The 16,661-nt window shown below is 41.3% G+C and overlaps 1 protein-coding gene across 2 annotated transcripts in view; it reads right to left on the minus strand.

The window, feature by feature from the left end:
* dnajb13 (DnaJ heat shock protein family (Hsp40) member B13) overlaps window positions 1–16,661 on the minus strand; it is a 48,538-nt gene that overhangs the window by 18,845 nt on the left and 13,032 nt on the right. For both annotated transcript variants that reach the window (XM_067985849.1, XM_067985848.1), the window contains exons 4-5: window positions 9,631–9,785; window positions 8,640–8,753 (exon numbers count right to left, since the gene is read on the minus strand). In XM_067985849.1, the coding sequence (XP_067841950.1) occupies window positions 8,640–8,753; window positions 9,631–9,785 (269 nt within the window). The remainder of the gene's footprint in view (window positions 1–8,639; window positions 8,754–9,630; window positions 9,786–16,661) is intronic.

The raw sequence follows: 16,661 nt of genomic DNA on the forward strand, positions 1-16,661 counted from the left end.
TCCAGGTGCGGTCTAACCAGGGTTTTGTATAGCTGCAGCATAACTTCTGCCCCCTTGTACTCTAGTCCTCTAGATATAAAGGCCAACATTCCATTTGCCTTCTTGATTATTTTCTGCACCTGTTCATGACACTTCAATGATCTATGTACCTGAACCCCTAAGTCCCTTTGGACATCCACTGTTTTTAACTTTTTACCAAACTTTGATCAAACATTGATATTTTGATGCGGGAGGGATAAGGGACTACAACCTTGTTTGGTGGTATTCTAAGGGAAATGGTGAAACAAATGTGATGGTTGAAGTTCCACCTGTATAAACAATCCGCAATCTGGGTTACGCTGCTATTCACTCAATGGGTCAAGTTAGGGATCATTTACCCTATCCTTATCTGTCGTGTGTTACGACCCAAGTATTTACCGAATTGGCAGAACCACATTCTGTGGGATATTTAGAGGGAGGAGTGTATAAGCAAAAGGTAAATTTGCCCAAGTTAATGGTGTATGATAGGATATCTGCATCATGGGAGGTGCCCAATTTGGACTGTTGTGTCAAGCAGGGGAACTGATACCGATGCCGATGTGATAGTTCAAAGATGATGAATGGTTTAATAAACCAAGTAAATGTATTGATACATTGGGCCAAACTGGAAACTTTTAATCTATGTTTAAGCGGTAATGATTTATGGTTTATTGGACAGTAAGGTTCAATAAGGTTCTTCCAGGATTTACGACCAAGATGAAATGGTAATATTATGGGATATGTAACTTAATTGGACAAGAGAAAGTGACTGAGTGTATGAGGTATAAATAGGTGATCATGGGTGATAACGATAAATTTTATGAACAACCAACCAAAGGGATCAATGCAAAATCTAGTGGAAGTCAGGAAACAGCAGGTAAGAATAGTTAATTGATAGTTTTCTCTTGGAGATGGTTGTGTCCTTGCCAATTCTGAATAATAAAAAAATTGTATTTAATATATTTTATAACCTGACCACTAACATTCATGGGGACATAAGCAAAGACCTTCTGATAAGATAGCCTGAAAGCGTAGGAATGGCTTGTATCTGATGTCATGTATGGCATGATCTTGGCAATCAGGACTGTTCAAAGCATTAAATTCGTGACCATGTAGACATGTGGTGTGTCAAGATTAGCAGAGATTTCCCTCATAATGGGATGGGAAACAATTACTGGAAAGAGCTTGACGCACAAATGTAGGTAACCTATCAGGAGAGGTGGCCAAGAGTGGTTGAAGAGGACCATCAAGCCAGCGATCACATGCTGTCCATACCACTAAGGAAGGATTAAAGAAGATAGAATTAGCCACCTCAAGGTGAACCGATAGTGAGGAAACATACCATCCAAGAAGACAGATGTCGGGAAGAACCTTCATGAACAAAGAGGCTGATCACCTCAGCATTCCGAGTGCTGTGCAGCCCATTCAAAGGTTGTACGTATCGAATCCATTAAAGTTAAGGGAATTGTATCGTAATATTACGCTGACAATTGTATTAAGAATTGTATGACTTAAACTAAAAAGTAGTGTTGTGAGAATAATTGAATTTGTTTGAAATTCATTACTCCACTCAATATATTAAGATCAAGAGACAGGGAAGTGAATAAACTTACACGGGTGTGGCATGATCGGATTGGATTGGAGAGGAGAGGAGAGGGGAAAATTGTGGGAAAAATAAGCAACACGTGCCAAATTCATAAAAATCTGAAAATAAGCATGACACCCCTTTCATTTAGTACAAGAAATAAGAACCAAGAGTTGCTGTAGTTCTTTCCAGCTAGCACATATCAGATGAATATGAATGTCAGGTACCATGAAACTCAAACACATAGCTGGCTAGCCGAGTGCGTACTAAGGATGAATATCAAATAGAATCTCAAGCTTAGTAGTCTAGGCAGATGTGGCTGGCATCACAGTTAGCTGCCACTTGAATAAACTATTTTAGGAATTGATACTCTCCCCTCGAGGCTGCAAGAACACTCCATTCACTTTCACTGCATTGTCATCTGTTTGTGACAAATTATAAATTAACAAACTATCTGAGATAGCAGAGATTAATTTAAGCAAAACCAATGAGTAGACATTTAAAATATAAGCAAATAGTTTAATTTTAAAAGTTTAAAAGAAAATTAAAATATAAATTTAGGTAGATTAAATCTAACATCCTGGTCTAGTGTGTTTATGAATCCTGTAACTGATACTGAGTGTGTAGCATAAAATCACAGAGGGCAGCATAGAGTTGGCAGAATGATCTGTCTTTGTTTTAAATATTTTGCAATGACGTGACATCTTTTATTCAGCCTCTTTTTGTTTTTAAGAAGCTTTTGGGACTGCAGGCACAAGACAAAAATAACAATTTCAGAAGTGAGTTAGTTGGGCCTTGCACATGAGAGACAACAATAACTTTCATTTCTCATATCTTTAATGTAGAAAACATCCAAAGGTGATTTACAGTCGGGTCGAAAAAATAGATACAACGAATAAAGGAACTAATGCTGAGCCATGGTGGAACAGTTAGAAGATATGATTGAAAGCTTGGTTGAAAATATAGGTTTTGAGGTTTTTAAAGGTAGAGAGACGTGGAGAGGCAAAAAGGTTTAAGGATAATTTCTAAAGAATAAAGCTGAGGTAGCTGAAGACTCTGCCACCGATGGTGGGGCAAATGGAAGGACATTGCATAAAAGGCAGAGTCATGGGGCCGAAGATTGCTCGTGGATAGAGAAGGGCGGAGGAGGTTTTGGATGTAGGATAGGGTGAGGCCATAGAGGGATTTGAAAAAAAGGACATGTATTTTACTTTCAATGCACTGGGGGCAGGGGAGGAGAGGTAATGGGTGAGTGGAATTTAGTGGAGGAAAGGATATGGGTGGCTGAGTTTTGATCAAGTTAAATTAACAGAGGGTGGAGGATGGGAGGCTGGCAAATGTTGAAGTAAGTGATTCTAGAGGTACCAAAGTGTGGATAAGGGTTTCATTGGAGCTGAGGTGAATGATGATTCTATGATTCTATGTTGTAGCAGTGGAAGTAAGCAGTCTTGGTGATGAATAAGATGTAGGGTTTGAAGCTCAGCTCTGGATCAAACAGAATGCTAAGGCTGTGCACATTCTGATTTAGCCTGGGGAGTGAATTTTGATCTGTTCATGACTTTGATATTGGACTTTTTTTTTATTTGTTCATGGGATGTGGGCGTCGCTGGCAAGGCCAACATTTATTGCCCATCCCTAATTGCCCTTGAGAAGGTGGTGGTGAGCCGCCTTCTTGAACCGCTGCAGTCCCTGTGGTGAAGGTTCTCCCACAGTGCTGTTAGGTAGGGAGTTCCAGGATTTTGACCCAGCGACGATGAAGGAACGGCGATATATTTCCTAGTCGGGATGGTGTGAGACTTGGAGGGGAACGTGCAAGTGGTGTTGTTCCCATGTGCCTGCTGCTCTTCTCCTTCAAGGTGGTAGAGGTCACGGGTTTGGGAGGTGCTGTCGAAGAAGCCTTGGCGAGTTGCTGCAGTGCATCCTGTGGATGGTACACACTGAAGCCACGGTGCACCGGTGGTGAAGGGAGTGAATGTTTAGGGTGGTGGATGGGGTGCTAATCAAGCAGACTACTTTGTCCTGGATGGTGTCGAGCTTCTTGAGTGTTGTTGGAGCTGCACTCATCCAGCCAAGTGGAGAGTATTCCATCACACTCGTGACTTGTGCCTTGTAGATGGTGGAAAGGCTTTGGGTAGTCAGGAGGTGAGTCACTCGCCGCAGAATACCCAGCCTCTGACCTGCTCTTGTAGCCACAGTATTTATGTGGCTGGTCCAGTTAAGTTTCTGGTCAATGGTGAACCCCAGGATGTTGATGGTGGGGGATTCGGCGATGGTAATGCCATTGAATGTCAAGGAGAGGTGGTTAGGCTCTCTTGTTGGAGATGGTCATTGCCTGGCACTTATCTGGTGCGAATGTTACTTGTCACTTATCAGCCCAAGCCTGGATGTTGTCCAGGTCTTGCTGCATGCAGGCACAGACTGCTTCATTATCTGAGGGGTTGCGAATGGAACTGAACACTGTGCAATCATCAGCGAACATCCCCATTTCTGACCTTAAGACGGAGGGAAGGTCATTGATGAAGCAGCTGAAAATGGTTGGGCCTAGGACAATGCCCTGAGGAACTCCTGCAGCAATGTCCTGGGACTGAGATGATTGGCCTCCAACAACCACTACCATCTTCCTTTGTGCTAGGTATGATTCCAGCCACTGGAGAGTTTTCCCACTGATTCCCATTGACTTCAATTTTACTAGGGCTCCTTGGTGCCACACTCGGTCAAATGCTGCCTTGATGTTAAGGGCAGTCACTCTCACCTCACCTCTGGAATTCAGCTGTAATGAGGTCTGGAGCCGAGTGGTCCTGGCGGAACCCAAACTGAGCATCGGTGAGCAGGTTATTGGTGAGTAAGTGCCGCTTGATAGCACTGTCGACGACACCTTCCATCACTTTGCTGATGATTGAGAGTAGACTTTTATGGGGCGGTAATTGGCCGGATTAGATTTGTCCTGCTTTTTGTGGACAGGACATACCTGGGCAATTTTCCACATTGTCGGGTAGATGCCAGTGTTGTAGCTGTACTGGAACAGTTTGGCTGGAGGCGCGGCTAGTTCTGGAGCACAGAGGGGAGGGTGGAGAGGTGAAGCTGGGTGTCACCACATAAATATGGAAGGTGACCTAGTGCCTGTGGATCATGTCACTGAAGGGCAGTATGTTCATGAGGAAGAGGGGGAACCAAGAGTAGATACTTGGGGGACTCCAGAGTTGACAGTGTGGGGATGTGAAGAGAAGCCATTGCTGGCAATGCATTTGTTTTTTAAAAATTTGTTCTCAGGATTGGGAACGATACCGGCAAGGCAGCATTTATTGCCCGTCCCTAGTTGCACTGAGAAGGTGTTAGGCAGGGAATTCCAGAATATTAACCCAGAGATGATGAAGGAATGGCGATAAATGTCAAAATCAGGATGGTGTGTGACTTGGAGGAGCACTTGGACGTAATGTTGGTCCAATGACTTTGCTGTTTTTGGCCTACTCAGTTGTAGAGGTCACAGGGATGGGGGTGCTGCTGAAGTAAGCTCGGTGAGTTGCTGCAATGCACCCTGTACATAGTGCATACTGCATTCACAGTGCACCAGTGGTGGAGAGAGTAGTTATTGAGTCCAGTGGCAGAGGCACTAATCAAATGCTCTGATGATGGTGAGCTTCTGTTGTTTTAGTTGCACCCATCTAGGTAAATATTCAATCACACTTCTGACTTAATCATGGTAGATAGTGGAGAGACTTTGAAGGATCAAGGATCAAGGATCAAGAGGTGAGACATTTATTACAGGCTGATAAAACTGGAATCATTGAATCATTCAAGGACAGTCCCATGGAGTTGGACAACGAAAGGTCGATGATAGAGGAGGATGCTGAAGTTGACTGTATCAAACACTATCAAAGGGTGTCATTTGTGACTTTGGCCATGGCAGTCGCAGTGATGTGAGCAGATCAGAAGCCAGACTGAATTGATTCAATCGGAAGTTTTGAGAGAGATGGGTAAGGAGTTGGGAGATAATTTGGAAATCTTAGAGAGGAAAGAGAGATTAGACATGGTGTGGTAGTCGGAGAGGAGATCAAGGGTGAGCTTCTTGAAGTGGAGGTGATGTCAGTATCTGAGCAAAGGGGAGGTATTAACAATGTAGACAAGTATGAGAACCAGTTGAGTGGTCAGAAATCAAGTGGGAATGGGACTGAGGAAGGAGAAAGTGGACTCCATAGATCAGATGAGCTTCGAGAGAAGGGGGATATGGAGTGAAATTTCGGTAATGGGGATTAAAGGTAGACAGCACTCATAGAAACATAGAAAATAGGAGCAAGAGTAGGCCATTGGGCCCTTCAGACCTGCTCCTCCATTCAAAATGATCATGGTTGATCGTCTAACTCAGTACCCTGTTCCCGCTTTTTCCCCATATCCCTTGATCCCTTTAGCATTAAGAAATATATCTATCTCCTTCTTGAATACATCTAATGACTTGGCCTCCACTGCCTTCTGTGGTAGAGAATTCCACAGGTTCACCACCCTCTGAGTAAAGGAATTTCTCCTCATCTCGGTTCTACATGGCATACCCTGTATCCTGAGACTGTGACCCGTGGTTCTGGTCTCCTCAGCCATCGGGAACATCCTCCCTGTATCTAGTCTGTCTAGTCCTGGTAGAATTTTATATGTTTCGATGAGATCACCTCTCATTCTTCTAAACTCTAGTGAATATAGGCCTAGTCAACCCAATCTCTCCTCATACGTCAGTCCTGCCATCCCAGGAATCGGTCTGGTAGACATTCGTTGCACTCCCTCCACGGCAAGGAGACCAAAACTGCACACAATACTCCAGATGTGGTCTCACCAAGGCCCTGTATAACTGCAGTAAGACATCCCTGCTCCTGTACTCAAACCCTCTTGCAATGAAAGCCAACATACCATTCGCCTTCCTAACTGCTTACTGCACCTAAATGCTCACTTTCAGCGACTGGTGTACAAAGACACCCAGGTCTCGTTGCACCTCCCCTTTTCCCAATCTATCACCATTCAGATAATAATCTGCCTTTCTGTTTTTACAACCAATGTGGATAACCTCACATTTATCCACGTTATACTGCATCTGCCATGTTCTTGCCCACTCACCCAACTTGTCTAAATCACATTGAAGCCTCTTTGCATCCTCCTCACAGCTAACATTCCACCCCAGCTTTGTGTCATCTGCAAACTTGGAAATGTTACATTTATTTCCCTCATCCAAATCATTGATATATATATATTGTGAATAGCTGGGGCCGAAGGGCCTCTATCCATGCTGTATAACTCTATGACTCTATGACTCTATGTACCGATCCCTGCGGTACCCCACTAGTCACTGTCTGCCACCTGGAAAAAGACCTGTTTATTCAGACTCTCTGTTTCCTGTCTGTCAACCAATTCTCAATCCATGCCAGTATATTCCCCCCAATCCCATGTGCTTTAATTTTGCACACTAACCTCTTGTGTGGAACCTTATCAAAAGCCTTATGAAAATCCAAGTACACCACATCCACTGGTTCTCCCCTATCTATTCTACTAGTTACATCCTCAAAAAAACTCCAGTAGATTTGTTAAGCATGATCTCCCTTTCATAAACCCATGCTGACTTTGTCCAATCCCGTTAATGCCCTCCAAGTGTTCTGTTATCACATCTTTTATAATAGACTCTAGCATTTTCCCCACTACTGATGTTAGGCTAACTGGTCTGTAATTCTCTGTTTTTTCTCTCCCTCCTTTTTTAAATAGTGGGGTTACATTTGCCACCCTCCAATCTGTAGGAACTGTTCCAGAGTCTACTGAATTTTGGAAGATGACCACCAATGCATCCACTATTTCCAGGGCTACTTCCTTTAGTACTCTGGGATGTAGATTATCAGGCCCTGGGGATTTGTCAGCCTTTCGCCCCATTAATTTCCCTAGCACTATATTTTTACTAATACTGGTTTCCTTCAGTTCCTCCCTCTCACTAGACCCTTGGTTCCCTAACATTTCTGGGAGGTTATTTGTGTTCTCCTTTGTGAAGACAGAACCAAAGTATGTGTTTAATTGTTCTGTCATTTCTTTGTTCCCCATTATAATTTCCCCCATTTCTGACTGTAAGGGACCTATATTTGTCTTCACTAATCTTTTTCTCTTGACATATTTATAGAAGCTTTTACAGTCAGTTTTTATGTTCCCTGCTAGTTTACTCTCATACTCTATGTTTCCCCTCTTAATCAATCTCTTTGTCCTCCTTTGCTGAATTCTAAACTGCTCCCAATCCTCAGGCTTGCACTTTTTCTGGCAATTTTATATGTCTCCTCTTTGGATCTAATACTATCCCTAATTTCTTTTGTAAGCCATGGTTGAGCCACCTTTCCTGTTTTATTTTTGCGCCAGACTGGAATGAATAATTGTAGTAATTCCTGCACACGTTCTTTAAATATTAGCCATTGCCTATCCACCGTCATCCTTTTTGGTAAAGTTCCCCAATCTATCATAGCCAACTCGCACCTCATACTTTCGTAATTTCCTCTATTTAGATTCAGGACCCTAGTTTCGGATTCAACTACTGCACAACAAGCAGAAACCCCATACACCTGCACTCTCCTTTGTAGGAGACACTCACGCTCTCTCTGCAGGATAAGGTAGTGCACAACACGAGGGAGAGAAGTAAGAACGAGGGTGGACCACCCAACATAAAGAACCTCTCCATGCTGGAGTATCAATTGCAGGAAATTAGTAGCCCCTTCAGAGCTGACAGGATAGGAGATTTTGAGGCCGGGGGACTTCTGTAAACAGGCTTTATGACTATTACTTGCACCCCTTCATGAGCCTCTGAAAAACGCACAATCACGTAGCTTGACCACATCAAGCACTAAGTACAGGAACGTAAGTATTGTCCACCCTCATTTCCGGTGGAATTTTAAAACAGTAATAAAACAGGCAGAAACCTGGTGTTATCGGTCCCACTCCAAATTGCTCCCTCACCTATCCAGCAAAGGGTGACTATATGTCTCCAGCGCCCAGGTGATATTAGTTTCATTTGCAATTATGCTCCTAGTACCTGGTCTCCTTCATTTGGGAATGTGATTTTGGTTCCTGGCTGCCAGCCTTGTTTAACATGAATGGTCAAGATCTTATCCTTAATGCTGGAAGTGTGGCCATCTTCATTAATAACCTGATTAAAAAATGAAATAAAGGAATTGTCATTAAACACCTCATATAATTAATAAAATAACATTGTAATCAATTCAGTCAGAAATATTAATGCTACAAATTTAACATTGCTCTTAAAGGTTAAATCCATCTTTTTTCAGACCTACAAAAAATACAAAGTTGCCATTGGAGGATGTAGTAAATGTCATGAGTTTTATTTTGACTTTCTGTTTATAAGAAGCTGGAGAGGTAAAGGGACTGGGAATGCTTGCATGCTAGAAACTGACTCAAGTAATTGTGCTGTGTCAGCTGATCTCAGCCAGGTTGTGAATAGGAACCTACAATTGACTGCCTAGAGAGTGGATGAAAAATGCCCTGGGTTTCCAATCCTGATTGTTACCCAGTAGGCTGTGCTGGGAAGTGCATAGGCAAGACCAGGAATTTGGTCTGTTGGTAATCAGATCCATGGACCTATCCCTTGGCAAAGACGGTTGGAGCACCACAATGTGGCATGGGACAACTCTATCCCCCTAAAAGATATTTTAGTTTCAGGAGATAAAAATAGTCCTTTTGGAGAGGGGAGAGATTGTAACTCAATATACACATTATATTTTGTCTTTCAGTATCCATAAAAGGAACAAAAGAAGCCCCCCCCTCCAATGATTTAGTGACTAAATATACCACCAAGTGCAATACTAAGTCCAACATGCCAGAAGGTCTGAGGTTGAATTTCTGACCAATGCTGAGTTCATTGATCTCAGACAGTAGTTAGAGCACTACAGTTGGACTCATCGCCTGAGATGCATTCCTCCACAGATTTTCAACCTCAATCTGTGTAAAAAGATAAAGATACCATTGTATAATATTCATGGTAGCTCATTGAAATAAAAGCAACCTACCCTGCGTGAGATTTTGATCTTCTTCATACATCCATGATACAAGTCTTCTAAAGACAAATACAGATCCCTTTCGATAGCAGGATCTTGTTTCTTAACTCCTCGCCCTCGTAGCCCTCCAAATCCCAAGTTTACCTCTCCTTTCACATCAAAAAAATCTGCAATGAGAGTAAAGGGTGGTAACCTTCAGTAATGTGCAATTGTGGCAGCGTTTTATATGTATTTATTACAATGTTGTATGTTTCCTCTTGAGAGCGTTTCTGGCTAAATTCACTTCACCTTCCAGTGATGTGATAAAATTGTCTGTGAAAATAATGCAGCTTGTCACGTAATTCTATTGCAGATAGATTTTGCAGTCAGCGGACTGGGTTCTATCAATGGGATTCAGATGTGCGAAGAACAGGAAATTGATGTCATCTAGCCTGCTGCTCACTGGAACACACCTGGACCTTGCCAGATACTTTGCACACTCTCAAACAGTGAGTTCCCAGTCACTGGTGGATTATATACTGGGAGCTCACTCTGAATGTCTGAAGAGGCTTGATCCCGGAAGATCCGTGCACAACTTGGGTGGGCATAGTGATGATTCTGCCACCTCCATGTTCAAATTGGAAAATGTTCAATTGTAAGTGTTCACATTACATTCAGTACTAGCATTTCCAGGATCTCTACTTCAAGGTGCAAAGTAAACTGTTTATAAAAAGCACTTTTAAAATATTAAACCTTCTGGCTGAGAATTTCCCCTCTGGCTGCTACATCACTGAAAGCTTGGTGGGACAGGATTTCTGACTGTCCAACTGGTGTGAATTTACTGAAGTGAAACAGTTTTTTTTAGTGAGCTCCCAGTGGATTATTTCCCTGCATTGCATTTTCATTTTTAAAAGGTCTTCACCATCCCTGGCAATGCTGGGTGCCTATTATATACAGTCTACTGATAATTTAAAGTCATTTTTAAGCACTAAATTTAAAAAAAATTAAATTATCCAATAATTTGAATCAAGCAATGTAAATAATACAGCCAAATGGCAATTTAGCGCTAAAAAAATTGAATTATCAGACAAGTAGAATTAATAGTATGGGCAGTCTATACGTGCAACGCTGCTACGATGGTAAGGACAGAAAATGACGTCATATTGCCAGGAAAGATAATGGAATCCTTACTCAACGATGAAAGACATCTAGAAACCGAAAATATGCTAAAGAATGGTCAGCATGTATTTCCAAAAGGCCTTCAATAAGGTACCGCATAGTAGACTCATGACTAAGGTCAGAGCACGTGGAGTCAGAGGACAAGTAGCAGAATGGATAGCAAGCTGGCTACAGAACAGAAAACAGAGAGTAGAGGTTGAAGGTAGTTACCCAGACTGGCAAAATGTGGGAAGTGGTGTTCCACAAGGATCAGTTCTGGGACCACTGTTGTTCAGCATTTACATAAACGATTTGGACTCAGGAATCGGAAGTTCAATTCCAAAATTTGTGGACGCTATCAAATTGGGGGGGTATAGTTAATACCGAGGATGACTGCGACAAAATACAGGAAGATGTTAATAAACTTGCAGAATGGGTGTGTAATTGGCAAATGAATTTCAATATAGATAAGTGTGAGGTGGTACATTGGTAGGAAGAATAAGGAGGCCACATACTCCTTGGAAAATAAGAGTCTAAATGGGGTGGAGGAGCAGAGGGATCTGGGGATACAGATACACAAATCACTAAAAGTAGCGACGCAGATTAATAAGGCCTTAAAAAAAGCAAAGCACTGGGGTTCATTTCTAGAGGGATGGAATTGAACAGCAGAGAACCTTGTCTAGAACCTTGGTTAGACCACACTTGGAGTAGTCTGAACAGTTCTGGTCTCCATATTATAAAAGGCACTGGAGAAGGTGCAAAAAAAGATTTACTAGGATGATACCAGAAATCGGAGGTTATACCTATCAGGAAAGACTGAACAGGCCGGGGCTCTTTTCTCTAGAAAAGAGAAGACTGAGGGGTGACCTAATAGAGGTCTGTAAGATTATGAAAGGGTTTAAGAGGGTAGACGTGGAGAAGATGTTTCCACTTGTGGGGGAGACCAGAACTAGGGGCCATAAATATAAGATAGTCACTAATAAATCCAATAGGCAATTCACGAAAATGTGGAAATCGCTACCGCAAGGAGTAGATGAGGCGACTAGCATTTAAGGGGAAGCTAGATAAACACATGAGAGAGAAAGGAATAGAAGGATATGTTCATGGGATTAGATGAAGTAGGGAGGGAGGAGGCTCGTGTGGAGCAAAAACACTGGCACGGATCTGTTGGGCCGAATGGCCTGTTTCTGTGCTGTACATTCGATGTAATTCTATGTAATTACCATCTTATTTGGTTACATCTGCTCATTTTTGGGCAGGCATTTCCAGCATTCAGCAGAACTAATACATGAAAATTTCTACCAAGATAGAAATGGGTAGAGGCCAGGTGGGACAGGTCCTTACCCCAGTTTTCTGCCCGCCTAAGTTATGCCAGAAAACCAGTGTAACCGGAGAGGAAAATTCTGTCCACTATTCAGTCATATAGCTAGAAATGTTTACTAGCTCCATGACTAATTGTGAAAGTACTTTATATTTGGGGCTGTAGCAACTGTTTAAGCCTAGCATCCTGTTATGGGAATTTTTAACATGGTAAATCACAAAAGAAATGCCCAAAATTCAGCACCAAATTGGCTATCTCACTTCAGTGAAACCATAACAATAACTGGAATGGGAAACAGAGACATTGACATTAGTGCAGAGGCAGACCTTCTGAAATTGAGGTTAGACACATTGATGGGGCAGAGTAAAGGGAGCTTTACTTTGTTCTGTGATGTACCTAACCTGGGAGCAAAAAGTGAAAAAAAAATTCAATTTCTTAACATTGACATCCTTCACCTCAGCAAGTAGAAAAAAATACACACCTGAAAAATCTCTTATTTGTTAGAAGAATTATTTAATGTCATTGCACCACACTTCCAGGGAGACATTACACTTTGAATGGAGCTGACATGCTACCAACTATACCAACTACTATAGCATTGGGTCATCAAGGATCGGCATCCTTTTTGTTCCTGGATTCCAATTCAAAGTGGTCAGTTATTAAATAACATCACCACTGAGTGCACGGCAGCATACAGCTGGCAAAGTGACACATTTAATAGATGGCAACTTGGATTGGCATCTAACAACAACAACTTGCATTTATATAGCACTTTTAATGTAGAAAACATCCTAAGGTACTTTACAAAGGGGAGGAAATAGATGAAAGGAATGAAGAAATGGATGCAGAGCAATGGTGGAAGAGTCAGCTTGGGTTTTGAGAGGGTTTTTATAGGTAGAGCAAAACTTATGGCAGGGGCAAACAATGATGGCTTCAGTCTTCCCAATGTTCAGCTGGAGGGAGCGTTGACTCATCCACACCGTGATGTCAGATAGGGAGTATGACAGAGGATGTCAACCTGAAATTCTGAATAGATTCCGGATAAAAAGCTGGTGAGGAATAGCATTGAAGGTCACAAGAATGTAGACCAACAAATTCTGCATAAAACAGAATTGTTCCTGAGCTGCTTGGACAATGGTATGAATAGAATCCAGCTGGTCAGAGCTGAATGATGTAAGTTGTCAGGACAATATACTAGAGTTTTGCTTCATTACTTTTCAGAATCAAGAAGAAATATCACAGACCTTTATCTTTTTATAGGCTTTCACGTTTGTATGGAGACTGAGTGGGTTAGTTAGCTATATACCACAATTGTACATGGCCTGTGGAGGAAAGATGCTTTACAGGTCGAATGCTCTTTTTCATTCCATACTTAAAAAATAAATTGCCCAATTTTCTCCCCATCTCGCTTAAGGTTGCGACTCATGCTAGGTATAATTCTACAAGAATTGCCTCTAGAACTTGCCTAAATATTTATTCTTCAGACATAAACCTAAACAATAAGTGTCAGCAGGGCTGAGTTCAATCCTCTCTTCTACCTGTTCCCATAGACATATTTTTCAGACTGGATGTGATTTTTTTTACCTCTCCTTAACTCAGGGGAGAAAAATCAAAGGATAAAAATGGGATGGAAGAATACAGAAAAATTAAAAACTTAAAATGATTAAAAATTAAATTCAGTACAATGAGGGTGGGGCGCCTTTCATTGAAAACTCATTCTAAGTAATTGCAGTACTTATTACTCCTGTAGGTGGTGCTGTGATAGGCCTTTACAATGTTAAAGATGTCACACTGTGTGATACATAATAGCTGCTATTTTACAGTGAGTTTATCACGTTGTGGTTGTACAATCTGGCCACTGGGTTCCCACAAATTGCTCAAATGCTTTCTGAAAAAAATTTTCACTGCTATTTTACCTCAGTAACTGAAATTTCTAATGTACCAAATAAAGGTTTAAGTAAAATTTAAAAAAAATTAAATTACACATTTCATAAGAACCTAATTAAATTTACTGACAGAATTGTCTTTTTCTCTTGTAATGCATTAATCAAAGTTCTTGTTTGAGACTATAACAGATCAGTTAATCAGGGCAGCAGCAGATATCCTGCAGTTGACTTGACTGATGAGGGAATCTGCTAGTTTAGCATTGCTAAGCTTTTTGTTTTATACCAGAGTAAACTTTGAATTTTATCAAACATGGTAATCTGACCCTTAAGACACAATGGGCCAGGTTTTGCTGAAAAAGTAACGGCATCTGAACGACGCACGCTGTTATTAATGCACAAATTGGCCAGCAACTTGTGGTGGGGAAGAGATATCCTGTGAATTGTGAATCGCCATAAGTTGCTGGCCGATTTGTGCCACTCCTCCGTTAGCTTCACGAAAATGGCAACTCTTATCCTCCCTGTGAGTTTCATGAAGTTGCTGCATTTGCACATTAATTGCCAATTAAACTCGCCACAGAAAGTTAAGTCTAGTAATTATCAGGGTAAGTACCCTTTTAACAACGTGATAATTGTTAATGACTGCCAATCAACCTCTCTTGCTCAGAAAATAAACAATTATAAGTGTGGAGTCTCATTCCTTCAGGTTGTGAATTGTTTTAGGAGATTTTAAAAATGACAAATTAAAAATTTAGATTTCTTTTTCTTATTTTCCTTTCAGTCTCTTTTTTCTCTCTCTCTTACTCTAATCTTTCTTTTCCTCTCTTTATTTCTCTTTCTGCACCTGATTTTACATTGAATTCACCCACTCTACTTCACCCTCCTTCTCAGTCCTTTCTCTGTTTATTTCCCAATTCTTTAATCTCATTGGTTAAGGAGATACACTGTATGTCCCATTGTTCACCAAGGTCCCAGGTGCCCTGTTGCCTTCGCTGTACCATTATCAGCTTGCACTTCCAGCAACTTTGTGGGCAAAACACTTTAAAACCTAAATGTGCAATTATGAATTTAACAAACGGGGCACGCCATGAGATGCCCCGCTCCAGTAAAATCTGGCCCAATGTGTTAAAGTAACTAATCAGTGCCTTATTACTGTTTTTCAGTTGTGTGTAAAAAAAAATCTTTTAAACAGATGGTTTTCAGAGTGAGTGAATTAATAATGAAGTGGAATCTGTGGTTAGAAGGTGATATGAATGTTGAGGTTGGAAAAAGAAGTAAGGTATGTCTTTCTAATGAAATATTGCACTACAAAATGAGATAGGCAGACCTGGAAGGTGGTAAGTTCCTCAAAATGAATAGTGACCAGACCTATGGTTAGCAGATCCATGTGATTGAACAACAATTGACTGCAAGGTGTACATGCTGTTTGATATGGTAACTGGTACTTACTAATATAAATTGCAATTGGATACCAGAGTATTAATTCAGCAAAAGTGAAGCAGTTTCTTAAAAATGACTTCCTTTCTTCATGTAATAAAGTTTATGTAAAGCCTAGAAGACAAAGGGAAGTTACCACTGGAGCAGGATGCTGAGCGTCATGAACAGTGATAAGAAAAGATATAAAGGAGAGGGTGTGCACCTAAGCTGGGAGCTGTGATGAATCCTCCAAAGGAGATAGATGTCGGCTGGCCACGTCCCAGGATAAAGATAACTATGGTATCTTGTAAGTTAAGGTTGCCTCATAGTGGAATGTAATGCAATGTCATCTTACAGCTATGGTGAATGTTTCATGCTTTGCTGGTATACATGAAGTCTGTCATAAATAAGGTTAAATTGATTTTAAAAATATGTATACATGTAGTTGTGTCTGATTGACAGACCTGAACCTAAAATATATCTAAAGACACAGTATCAACATTTACCATTGTAAATTGCCATGTCAACATTTCCTATTCAGTTTTATGTCACAATGTAGTTGCAGCCTCTGGCCTCTAGGTGGCTCCATGAAGTCAGTTTCTGAAGTGCTTATGTGCACCATCTTGCATATAAAAAAACTTCTATTCAACAACTGACAGTGAGCAACACAACAGGAAAATTACTAGTATCAATTAAAAGTATTACTTTTAATTTAAAAATACATGCAACAGGAATAAAATACACCTAGGATAACAGCCTTGGCTCAGTGGTAGCGCTCTTGCCTTTGAGTCAAGAAGGTCATAAGTTCAAGTCCCACTCCAGAGACTTGATACATAATCCAGGCTGACACTTCAGTGCAGTATTGAGGGAGCACAGCTGTCTTTCAGATGAGATGTTAAACTGAGGCCCCATCTTCCCTCTTACGTGGATGTAAAAGATTCTAATTTCAGCCATGGCAGTCATAAGACTGCTGCAATTTGCTACAGCTTCTCCAGGATTGGGGAGGTGGGAAGGGAAATAAGCCAAGGTTCCTGCTTCTGCTTTGCCCAGAAATTCCAGCAGGAAGTGCAAGCCGACACTGAGTAAAGTCAGGAATGTTTTCTCAGCTGTGAGGTACCCATGGTTGAATAGTCATGTAATACCCAGACTTGCACAGGAATAACCACCATTTGAGTAAGGCACCAGAGTCAAAGCCGCCTATGGAACCACACCCTGTTAAGAGTCACTACCTTGTGAAAGAAGTGAAAGAATGCATTCTATAACTTTGATGTTTACTTCCTACATCA

The sequence above is a fragment of the Heptranchias perlo genome, chromosome 6 (genome assembly GCF_035084215.1).
Source record: "Heptranchias perlo isolate sHepPer1 chromosome 6, sHepPer1.hap1, whole genome shotgun sequence".
NCBI lineage: Eukaryota > Metazoa > Chordata > Chondrichthyes > Hexanchiformes > Hexanchidae > Heptranchias > Heptranchias perlo.